The sequence below is a fragment of the Lathamus discolor genome, chromosome 2 (genome assembly GCF_037157495.1).
Source record: "Lathamus discolor isolate bLatDis1 chromosome 2, bLatDis1.hap1, whole genome shotgun sequence".
Taxonomy (NCBI): Eukaryota; Metazoa; Chordata; class Aves; order Psittaciformes; family Psittacidae; genus Lathamus; species Lathamus discolor.
The window spans coordinates 33,349,369-33,361,348 of NC_088885.1; the positions used below are offsets into that span (position 1 = coordinate 33,349,369).

The window sequence follows — 11,980 nt, forward strand, 5'->3', positions numbered from 1 at the left end:
AAACACATTTGAGGTAGTAAACACAGCTGTGGAAGAAGTATTTTCTATTTCCTTGGTGTTTGTTTTAATGTACTAAAATGACATAATTATGGAAGTTTGCAAAAATGCCAAAATGTAGAAACACAGTAATAATTTGGTCATGTGTTTCTATTATAGTCTATATGTCTTCAGGTATAGCTTTAAACAGTCCAAGAAAATCTTTAGAAATGTCTTTTCTGCTTTATGCTCTGGTTAGCCCTGATAAATAAAATACAGAGTTTCAGGGAAAAGGAATTTAAAAGTAATCTCGTGGTTACACTGGTATTAAGAAGTATTCAAATCTTGTTCTTGCCATTTTTCATGCCAGCTTGGAACTCTTGGCTTGAAGATTTGTGTTTCTATTGTTTTCTTTTTGACTCTGTGCAAACACTTTAAAGATAGGAAATTTGCAGATCTGTGAAAAGGAAAGGAAAAAAAACCTAAAAAAGAATAGAGGTTTTGTAAATCTAACCACCGCAACTTCATTTGAAGAAAATGAAATCTGAACTCTGAAAGAGGACAATGTCTTTTATTTTTCTTTTTCTTCTCTTTTCCAGCTTGCAAAGAAATAGAGTAATGCAATCCCTTTTATTTCCTATTTAAATGAGGCTGAAGCATTTTCATCTGTGGCATGTAAATTCTGCTTTGCAAAGAATAAATTCGGCAGACACACATTGTAAATACTTGCCCAGAGCACCAGGCTTATATTGGTTGGGCAAATAGCGCTATATTGTTACAATTATGGAAACAAAATGTGCAGAAACACGTGATTGTCACTTTTTTATCACTCTATTAGTTTCTGAGTCCTAGTGGAAAAAGTTTAAATGTGAAGCCCTCATTAAGGAGCTCTGCTCCGTTCGAGCTGCGGCCGCTCTCCATCGCCTATTATTTCACCAAAAGAACCACATTTTGATAGGGATCCTCAGTCCAAACTGCCCACAAACACTCAAAGTCATCTCCCCTGAAATCCTATGTAAAAGTAACACTAACAATGTCCTAGCCTCTTCAGTCTATGGAAGATTTTGTCTTTCATATCATAACGTGCAAGCCAACAAAGGGCTGCATAAAGTTGTTTTGACTGTGTCTGGAAAGACTTGCACTGGCACCAACACATCTTTGGATCTCATTGTACCATCCTTCCACTCCACTCATAACTATTATTTCGTTGCCCAGAACTGTTGTAATATGACTGCCTTCCTTCATAATCTCTGCATTTTATCTAGCTGCCTTTCCAAAGCCAGAGAGGATAATTGTCATCTCTTGTACAACACAGCAAAAAGGCTGAGGACAGGCTTTGGGCTGATAGCTCTCTCTGCCCTCCAGTCTACCCATACCTTCTCCAGAGTGTAGGTATGTTGAGGCAAAGAGCAACAGCAATCATGACAAGGATTTCTGATCTGCCCAAGTTCAGTAACAAGCACCAGGGGAAGAAAAGTTTTTATTTCCAATGCAACACAACAGAGTCCCCCAGCAAAGTAAGGAGGGCAGGTGAGATGGTCTAAAGTACGGGTATCAAAATGGGTAAGCTAAGGCAGAAGCTACAGCTCTGGGGTTCAGGTATTGAACCTGGAGACGGAGCACGAGCACATAAAACATCTCCCTACTGAATTCAGAGGGGACCCTTTCTGTTTGTTTTAGCATGATCTGGATCATGCTGGTGGTTTGTAGCAGGTGGGTTCTCCATGGAGATCAGCGAAAAGGAAGAGGGAGCCATGCACACCTCATTGAAAGAGCTCTAGGGTTAACTGCTGGTCCTTCAAGTGATGAAAAGTCCCAAATCTAAACCCAGGCATCATTCTGCACCCATTATTTATAACCAAGAAGGATTCTGAAACCAGGGTGTTGGCATATTAACCATGAGGACTTTATTTGGCAGCATGTGAAAGAAAAAAAAAGTGGTATTTTTTATGAAATTGACAAAAGATTACTGAAAATATGTAGATCTGAAGGCCAGAAGGGACCACAGCAACCATTTGCTCTGATTTCCTGCACAGCACAAGCCATGCAACCTCATTTGGTCATGTTCGCATCATTCTTTTATCCTCTCCTGGGTACAAGGATCTCACTTGGAAAGGGAGGCATCTTCATGAAAAAGTACAAGTCAAGTCATGCAGAAGATGCCAGAGTCCTTTGTTTGACTGATTTTTCCAAAGGTTAATTTACCCTCTTTGAGAGAAGAAAAAACTAACCCCCCCGCCAAAAAATAAACAAAACCACAAAAAAACTTATTTTGAATCTAAATGTATTTTCAGCTAAATACCTTTCATGGGGGTTTTTTTTTCCTTCTGTAGGTATTCATCCAGGTGGCATGGTGCTTTACCTCAGAATACATGCCTGCCTCAAAGTGTCTTAAGAAAATCGCCTGATTTCTCATTCCCAAACCAAGGCATTTTCCTAATAATAAAAGCACTATCAGGCTCACAGAAGCAAAAATGACACAGCTCCAAGAGCTATTTTTTAGCCACTGCCTGGAGAACATTGTGGTGAAGAAATCTTAGTTGAAGAAGAAAATAACCTCCATTTTTCCAATAAATGAAGATCTTCACAGGAATGTAAAATGAATCTTAAAGCAGAGCATCTTGATGCTTCTTGCAGCAGGGCCTCTTTCAAGGACAAAGATGTAATTCAAACATAGAGACCAGAAAAAGAAGAAAAGTCTTTTCGCCTACACTTATGAATATGACGGTGACCTTACAGAACCCCTTGAAGAGGCAGCACTGACAACGCAGCCAGTTAACATCCAGCTTCCCTGCAGGGCTGCTCACAGCTGCATGCTGGATTGTGAAAGATGAAGGAGCAGAAGGTTCCCCTGTGCTGCACAGGAAACTCTTAGGAGACAAAGTTTGGGTTATGGCAGCGTACGTTTTCATGAAGGACATAAAAGCTAAGGCAGAAGATGAAATATAATAATACAGCCCTGGAACTGCAATCACGGGGAAAGTCTAGCATATATTTGTTTAAATAATAATGATAATAAGGCCAAGCTATAACAGAGAAACTGAACATGAAGTAGGTTTTATGACAGATGCAAGTTATTAAGTCACTTATAGACACTATCTACTGCTAGCAAGCACATGTGCTGTCAGTGAGTACATACTGGTCATAGGTGAGGCCAGAGAGACTATGTAACATAAGCAGTAAGAACAGAACCATATGACAAGAGATGTGCCTTTGCTATTTTGATCTTTAACCTGCACAGTGTCCTGGCCCCCTGCTCAATGTCACTTCTCATATTCACTGCTCCAGCAGCCTAATTGCTGTGGTTTATTTCTGCATCAATTTGTATGGTTTAATGCCGCCTGATTCGAGCTGATTGCACTGGCATGCCAACCTCGCACTAAACTTAGCATTAGCTAAACAGAAGTTTCCAAGAGTTTCTTCTAAGGCTGCCATCATCTGCAAATCCTTCAAGGACTAAGTTATAGAAGTTTGGCTGACCTCTGTAGGATAACAACCTATTAGATCATCATTAAAAGAGCAAAAGGGGAATTGTAAGCTTAATGCCTGAGGTTTGTAGGGAAAAATCCGCATGCAGTGCTGCACCACAGCCCCCATGGGCTGGCTTCCCTGAACCCCTCCACCAGCACCACTGCCCTGACCTGCCCTGCGCTGGTGTGCTCTGCTGAAAACACACCAAAGGGCCTGAAGAGGTACACCTCAAATTCTTTGACCAGTCATTTTTTAACAGGGATGTCAGAGATCTGGGAAAACATTCCTGCAGCAGTGGGATGCAAAGGGATTTATCTCACATCTGAAGTCCTGCAGAGAGGCAGTAACCCTGCCCCTATCTGAGCTGCTGAGAAGTGAGTTACAGCTGAAGGAGATGTGACAGGCGGGAGAGAATAAGCAGAGTGAATGGCTGTACTGGACATGAATCAGCCCTCTTCCTTGAGGAGCAACTGCCTTTGGCTACTTGGAGCTAAAAGCTACGGTAATAAATTTTAAGGCCTGAAAAGATCATTACAGTCATCCAGCCCAGCTGCACACTCACCCAGGACTCTGGATTTCCTGAAGTCATTCCCTCCTGCCCCTCCTGCCAACACAGCCAAGGTCCCTGCCTCCTATGCTCTGATGTCCGAGGCGCTTCCCAGAGTGCCACTGCCACAACCACTCTGACCGCCATGCCAGACTTCTGCAGGGCCTCCCTATGGCACCACAGCCAGGCAACTAGCGCATGTCTTTTCTCCAGAGTGTTTCTAGCAAAGAGAGTTTTTACAACTAGCTCCCAGGAGGTGCTGGCTCATGCTCTGCATCAGAGTAGCACCTTCAGCAGCAGTTTTGCCCGTGCAGCTCCAGGTCCATGCTCAAACGTCTGCTATGGAAACCTCAGGCGACAGCTGACCCGAACTGCAGATCTGAAGATGGCTTCATCTGGTTTGTGAGTTGTCCTTCTTAGAAACCATTGGGCCTCACATCAGAGTACCTGCGCTCCTGGGATAGCAACACTCAGCTACCTGGGGAGCAGACAGGTAGAACAACTCAGTTGAGAGAAGTTGGGTTTCCTTCTGATGTTTCTCTGCTGGCCTCCATGACCTTAAAAAGAGGCCAGTGTTACACTGTGATGGAAGCATGTGGGCCAGAAATGGGAAACAAAAGACTGGAATGGGCTTTTCCTGAAAAATCCTGCCCAGTCCAGCACAGACTTCCTTGTTTATAAAGATGGGTCACGTCCATGCCACACCCTTGAATTGAAGAACAACACAAGTTCTCCATCTGCCCCATGAGCTCATGTGGACAGAGCTCCAAAAAGAATGGGAATGAGTGAGTTCACTGAATATTTCCCATTCTGGATGGGCAGGCCAAAGCAAGGCCAGGCAATGGGAAGGTTGTGGTGTATCAAGGAACAGCAAATCACCCCCTCGGTGACCTTGGCAGGCACACCCCAAGAAAGGAGGGAAGGGGGGCTGCAGGCAGGAGTCTTGTGTCTCCAGGAATCTCTCAACATCATCTTGTCCTGCACACTTGGCTTTGTTTGCTACAGGGAGCCCCAGCTCCTCCCTTCAGTCAGGTCAGGGCAATTTGGGAGAAACAGGTGCAAGTGTAAGTTTCTCCTGTCAGCTTCTTGGCAAGTCGAAGAGACAGCCACAATTTGCCCTAAAAAGCAGATTCTAATTCTTAACATTGTACGTCATAGTTTCTATGAGCAGCGCAATTTACAATCCAATAAGTGAGGCCGGTGGAGCCCAGGCTGTGGCCAACCCCAGCACTGAGTCCATCAGCCATGGAAATGCTGAAGTGACAGGTCCACTTCGTTAACCAGAGGCACAGTGTTTCCTGGGCACCCCCAAGCAAGAGAAGAGAAAAGGCTGTTCCAGGGTGGGGAGAGAACTGGAGCCTAGGGAATGCTTTGGGATGGAGGGCAAAACCGGTGCTTGCCCCAGTGCTAGAGACCAGGCGGGCTTCGATCCCAAGGTCATATGTGCATCGTTCCATCAACACCGACAGTGACCTTCACGAGAACACAAAACGTGCTTTTCTTTCAGAGGGATGTAAGCTCTCCAAAGCAGCACGTGTCATGCCTAGGTGGAGAAATGCCCATTTTCCTCTCTCTGTACCCAGAGCTGGAGGCTCTGCAAAGAGCTGTTGAAATCTGAACAAGAAGACCTAGGCTCCTTCCCTGAGTTTGTTGTTGGGTTTATTTCTCCCCCCTGCTCCCAAGTGTTTTCTTCCAAATCCCTTCCTGGATTTTTCCCTTTTATCACTGCACTGTGAACATCCATCTGGGTAGCTCGCCAGCCCTCCCCATTGGATTCCCACTAGCTTTTGCCCATACTAAACATGACAAGATTTTTACTTTGAAGCAGATGTTATGTTTGGTTTTGCTCAGCCTTAGGTGAGAATACAAGAAGTTCCAGTTCCCTTGCCTCTTCATTCTGAACACATTCCCCTAGGTAAGTAAACTCCTAAGCTTAAGAGGATGCACTGGGGTGACAGGAAAGCCATCAGCTGTTGAAACTGTTTGGAAATCGCTGTTTTCTGATGCTGTAAAACAAGAGTTAATCCAAGTTTCCACTGTGGAGGGCTGTTTGCGTTTGGTTTTTGCTGGGGTTTGGTTTTCGGGGTTTTTTTTAAGAAGGAAAAAAAATTCCTTTCATTCTTTGCCAGCAATTTCCATGGAAATAAAGTTTCCAGCAAAAACTTTGTGCCCAAACGAGAATATTTTCTCCAGAAAGTGAAAGATTTTTCTCTGAACAATTGTGAGATTTTTTCCAAAACTCTTGAGCGGCTTCATCTGAAATGTTTCGCTCGCTGGCTGGAGACAAAGCACCGCTGAGCGAGTCCCCCGGTCTCCAGGCAAGCCTGGAGCGGGGGTCTCGGCCCGCGGGGATGCTCCCGCCCCAGGGCCCGGCCAGGGTGAGGCGGGGCGGGCAGCGGCCGGGGCGCAGCGCCCCGGCCCGCCGTGGGGCTGGGATGGGGGGCGGCAGCTCCCCGGCGCGGGTGGGAACAATCGCCGCGTTGTCCGGCCGCGGCCGCCGGCGCGGCGGCTCCCTCGCCCCGGTCCCCGTGCCCTGCGGGGACAGCGCTGGCGGGGCCGCCCTGCTCCGCGCTCGCCGCCGCCGCTCAGTCTGGCCCCGGCGGCGAGAGGAGGGAGGAGTGGGGGGGTGCGGGAGGCGTACAGGTAGCGCGGCGGCGCCGCGCAGCCACACCGTGGCGCTCTTGTCACGGGCATCGCCTTCGCGATGCCGGCGAAGTGTCCGCGCCCGCGGTGGACCCGCACCCTTAGCGGAGGGACCGGCAGGGACCGCGACCCTCAACCCCCCCCACCACCACCCCGACAGCATCGCGGATGAGCTGGGTCTGGGCCCGAAAGGGCCGGGGGTGGACGCGGGGGCCCCGGGCAGCCGCTGCGGCGGCCCGGCGGGCATGTGCCGGTAAACAATGACCATATTGTGAAATAGAAAACAGACTCTAGCTCCCTCAGAAAGGCTCACTCCCCACCGGATGTGTTAAATAGAAACCGCTGGGGGGAAAAAAACAGCACAAAGTCAAGAAAATCGGGTTCAGGCTGGGAAGGACGGGAGCAGGAAACCTGCGAGCGGGCGGGTTTGTGTGCCCGCCGCACGGTAGCCCTCGCACGGACTGCAGCGGCTGCGGTGCCTTCAGAGAACCTAGTTCGGGGGGGGCGGACGGGGCCCTTTTTTTAATGTTTTTCTTTGAATATCGAAACTTTGGCGGGTTTTCCCCTGTCTTGCCACTGAATAAAACAAGAGCAAACTTTCCCTGCTGCAGGATCCAGAACCCTCGGTGAGCTGCAAATCCCAGCCCTGAGGAGGTCGTCTGGGGCGGGACCCGCTCTCATCCGATCGCCCGGTTCCCCTCCTGCGTGCTCCCTTCAAACGGCACCTTCCTGCCCGGACGTGTTGAAGTGCAGCGCCCTGGAATTTATGACACAAATAGGCTTCCCCCACACCATCCCCCTCTCCCCGTCTCCATTCTTTTAAAATATCTACCGTCCCCTCCAACTGGATGCAAATTGGGAGCTTTAATAAACTGGCTTTCTTCCCCCCCCCCCCCCCCCCCCCCGCCGTAAATATATATATGGAAAATATAAACGTATAGGAACCCTCTCCGGTTTCTCTCTTTAGAGAAAAAAAAAAAAAAAAAAGGGTAGGGGGGACATATTTCCAATAGATTTAAGTAAGTGATTCATCTAATGAAATGCTTAGGGATTTGTTTAATATGATTTTATATGAGCTGTGGACATTTCCAAAGCAAACAATAAGTTCAACATGCATGGTTGTGTTACAAGTGTTACCCAGCTGGCTGGGAGATCTTCGGCGAGCAAACAGGCTAAATCTGGAGAGTAAACAACTTCAGAAAAATCTACCATTCCAGGTCACTGAAAACAACTTTTTATTTGTTTTCCCTCGTGTCTAGTAAAATCTGATCCTTTTCTCTCTCTCTTTTTCCTGCCACGAGGCTGTAAAATCACCAGGGACGGACGGGCATTGGCATCACCAGCCCGCGGGCCGCGGAGCCCATAGCCTGGGACCTGGGTGCATAGAAGTGTGTGGAAGAGCGGTTGCTGCTGAAGAAAGATGCTGCGGGAAGAGGGGAAAAGAGGGAACAGCACCAGCCTCTTCGGGGGTCTGTCATCCGGAAACTGGGCTCCGAGTGGTCCTGCCCACGCGGGAGCATGGTTTGGGCTCCTCTCAGAGGGGCATTAGACCCTAGGCCGGAGCGTGAGCATGGCCACGGTGCTGTGCGAGCAGCCATGCGTGAGGACGAGTGGCTAGTGGCGTGCCCTGGGGCTTCGTGCTGCAGCCAGGCCGTTGAGGACCCCCAGGCCTCAGTGGCTTCCCGGCACCCCTGTGGCAGAGCGTCTCCGGGCAGTGCTGGGGTCCTGGACGCAGGAAATGATGCAACTAAAATTCACAATTTTGAGGAGTTAATACCATTTACGTTAACGCGGAGGTCCCGGACTCCGTCCCCCCGGGGAGAGGGAGAACGACCCGGGTGAAACGACCCCGGTTAGACGGTGATGGTTACTGCCACCAGGCCAGAAACCGCGCTGGGAGGCAGAAGTGCCCTGTGCGTAGTTCCCAAGCCGTCAGCCTAGCCAAGAGGGACCGAACGGCTGCCGCCTCCGGGGCGCTGCAGGCTGGAGGTAAGGAGCGGCTGTGTCGGCCTAGCCCCCTCCCCGGCTGGGGTGGGGAGAGCCGGAAACCTCCCTTTCGCGACGCTCCGGCTCGGAGATTGCTGTTGGTATTCACTTTAAAAGAGCCTGAATGGGACTTCTTTCTTTTTTTTTTTTTTTTTTTGTAACTTCCCCCCACATTTTTATTATTTTTTTTTTAAAGCCAAAGCTTTGTTGTGCTAAACTAGTTGGACGAGTTAGGGTGTCGCTGCTCCCGATTGCTCTGGCCAATGGAACCCGATCCACCCTGCTGTGCGTAAGAGCGCAATTAAGGATTTAACCAAGCCTATGCTGCGCCCCAGCCAGCAGTCTGCCGGAGACAGACACAGCGCCGCAGCGTCCTCCCCCAGACATGTCTGCTTAGACCCGAGCAGTCCCACGGCCAGCTCCAGCCAGCAGCCGGCTCCGAGCTATGACAGGAGTATTTGACAGAAGGGTCCCCAACATCAGGTCCGGCGACTTCCAGGCTCCTTTCCAGACGGCCGCAGCCATGCACCACCCGTCCCAGGAATCTCCCACTTTACCAGAGTCCTCGGCTACGGATTCCGACTACTACAGCCCGGCTGGGGGAGCCCCGCACGGCTACTGCTCGCCTACCTCGGCTTCCTACGGCAAAGCGCTCAACCCCTACCAGTATCAGTACCACGGTATGAACGGATCTGCTGGGAACTATCCTGCCAAAGCCTACGCCGACTACAGCTACGCCAGCCCCTACCACCAGTACAGCGGGGCTTACAACCGTGTACAGAGCTCCGCCAGCCAGCCAGGTGAGAGTGGGGGGCAGGGGAGTGCGGCAGATCCCGAGGCGAGGAGGGGAACATACGGGACCAGCGACTCCCGCACATCTCTGCCCCGCGAGGAGGCGGCTTGCCCTGAGCCATCGGGAGAAGTTAAAAAATAGTAATTAAAAGAAAGAAAGGAAAAAAATAAAAAGGGAAAAAAATCAAAAGGGGAAAAAAATAAAAAGGAAAATTACAGGGGAAAAAAATGTGGAAAGCTGTTCGAATTTTCTTTCCCAGCCCCCAGGATCTACAACACAAATCCTGGGACAGCACTTTAGGAAAGCAAGCGTAGGTCAGCTGCCACCCGAGCTCCCCCAGCTGCCTCCCTCCTGCTTCTCCCCGCAGGAAGAGGGGGGGAAAATAGCTGAGCCTTGTTGCGTGTCTCAAACTCGGGCTCGCGGTGGCAAACAAAGTTTCCTTCCCTCTGTGCTGGAGGGGAGAAGAAGGCGGCTGGGAGGGGGAGCTCTGCTGTGGTGAGGCTGAGGAGCCAGGGGGGTATCCCAGAAAGCACCGAGGGTTTAGCGTTTTCCATTTACTTCTTTGTAAGTTGTTGAGGCGGGGGAAATGTGGGGACAGGGAAGAAAAACCTAAACCCAGCCGTAGCCAAGCCAGGCGGCCGGGGCTTGGCTGGGATGGTGCCGCCGCCGCGGCGCTTGGGGACACGCCGGCAGCTCTGTGGACGGCGCGGTTGTGAGGGGGAATCGGCCGGTGCCCCGGGTGGGTCTCGGCTCCGCTCCTGGCTGGCCTCTGCCCAGTGGGGCACCGGTCATCCCCCTAATCCTCGTGGCTGCCGCGCATGCCCCGCGTCCCCGTCCGAGCCCGCGCAGCGCTGCGCACCCGCTGGGATGCCCGTGGCGGCCGGGGTGGGCAAGGCCCGGCCCGGAGGGGGCGCGGCCCCCCGCGCCGCATGGCGAGAAGCCGGCGGAGGGTGCGTGGGACCGCGTCCCAGCAGCGGGAGCCCCGCGGGGGCCCGTCGGGCAGGCGCCTCTGCCCGTCCCTGCCCGCGGGCGGGATGCCGGCGGCGCAGGCTGCGCGGGGAGGAGCGGCGCGGAGCGGAGCCGTGTCCCGCGCCTTAACGTCTGCGTCTGTGTCTCTCTCCCGCCCTTGCGCCCGTGCAGAGAAGGAGGTGGCGGAGCCCGAGGTGAGGATGGTGAACGGCAAACCAAAGAAAGTGCGCAAACCCCGGACTATTTATTCCAGCTTTCAGCTGGCGGCGTTGCAGAGGAGGTTTCAGAAGACCCAGTACCTCGCCCTGCCCGAGCGGGCCGAGCTGGCCGCCTCCCTGGGACTCACACAGACACAGGTACAGCGCTTGTCTTGGTTCAGCTCGGCCCGGCGGGGCGCAGAGCCCTGGGCCTCCGCGGAGCGGAGGGCAGGGCCGGATCGTGCCCCTCAGAGGGGCCAGTAGGGCGGCGGGGGAGAGGGTCCTTCGCAGCCGCGGAGCGGCGTATTGCCAGGCGGGCATTAATGGTGTCCGTTTCCCTCCCACCTCCCTCTTTCCTCCCCTCTCCTCCCGCCCCCCTCCCAGGTGAAAATTTGGTTTCAGAATAAAAGATCCAAGATCAAGAAGATCATGAAGAACGGGGAGATGCCTCCGGAGCACAGCCCCAGCTCCAGCGACCCCATGGCCTGCAACTCTCCACAGTCACCTGCGGTTTGGGAACCTCAGGGCTCGTCCCGCTCACTCAGCCACCATGCCCACGCACACGCTCACCCTCCAAACTCCAACCCATCCCCTGCATCCAGCTACCTGGAGAGCTCCGCTTCCTGGTACCCTGCTGCCAACTCCATCAACTCCCACCTCCAACCCCACGGCTCCCTACAGCACCCGTTAGCGCTAGCCTCTGGGACAATCTATTAGAGTCTGACCCCTATTATTTTTTAATTTTTTTTTTTTCCTTGGACTCCCGTGTTTTACTGTTGAGGAATAACGAAAGGAATGCATATGGGGAATTTTTGAAAGGGAAAAGAAACAAACAAAAAGATTAAAATGTGTAGAGCTTGTGCATGTAACTTATTGCATTTCAAAGGAAACCCTTTTTTTATACAATACGGACATTTTTTGGCTCAGCTGTGGACACTATCAATGGTGCCTTGAAATCTATGACCTCAACTCTTCCAGAGACTTTTTTCAATGTTATTTTAACCCTGTAAATAATTGTAGATAGAGGAATTAAACTGTATATTCTGAATAAAATAAAATTATTTCGACCACGAGAAACGTTTCCAAATTACCCCTTTTTCTATCGATAAGAGGGAAAGTAATACTAATAATGATCATAATGCCAATTTGCTTGCAGAGAGCGAGGGAGGAAAGAGGGATTTTGATGGGCCTGATCCTGGGAGCTCCTGTTTGGTCGCCGGGCCAGGTCGGGTTGTGCCAGCGCAGCCTAAGTATATCAGCAGGATCTGATCCTTGTAGGTGCCTCCCCAGGGGCGAGCCTATGTCCGGCGATGCTCTCTTCCCGCTGGAAAAGGGGCTTGTGCCCGACCACTTACACCTTCTCGTACTGTCCATTCTGAGGGTAGAAAGCAAATATCT

General features: G+C 51.1%; 1 protein-coding gene across 1 annotated transcript; it reads left to right on the forward strand.

The window, feature by feature from the left end:
- Nucleotides 1–8,982: 8,982 nt before the first annotated feature.
- On the forward strand, nt 8,983–11,451 carry DLX5 (distal-less homeobox 5). The gene is made up of 3 exons (XM_065669229.1): nt 8,983–9,423; nt 10,557–10,741; nt 10,967–11,451. Exons 1-3 carry the CDS (start codon nt 9,069–9,071, stop codon nt 11,297–11,299), a joined length of 873 nt encoding a protein of 290 aa, XP_065525301.1. The 5' UTR covers nt 8,983–9,068; the 3' UTR covers nt 11,300–11,451.
- Nucleotides 11,452–11,980: the final 529 nt, after the last annotated feature.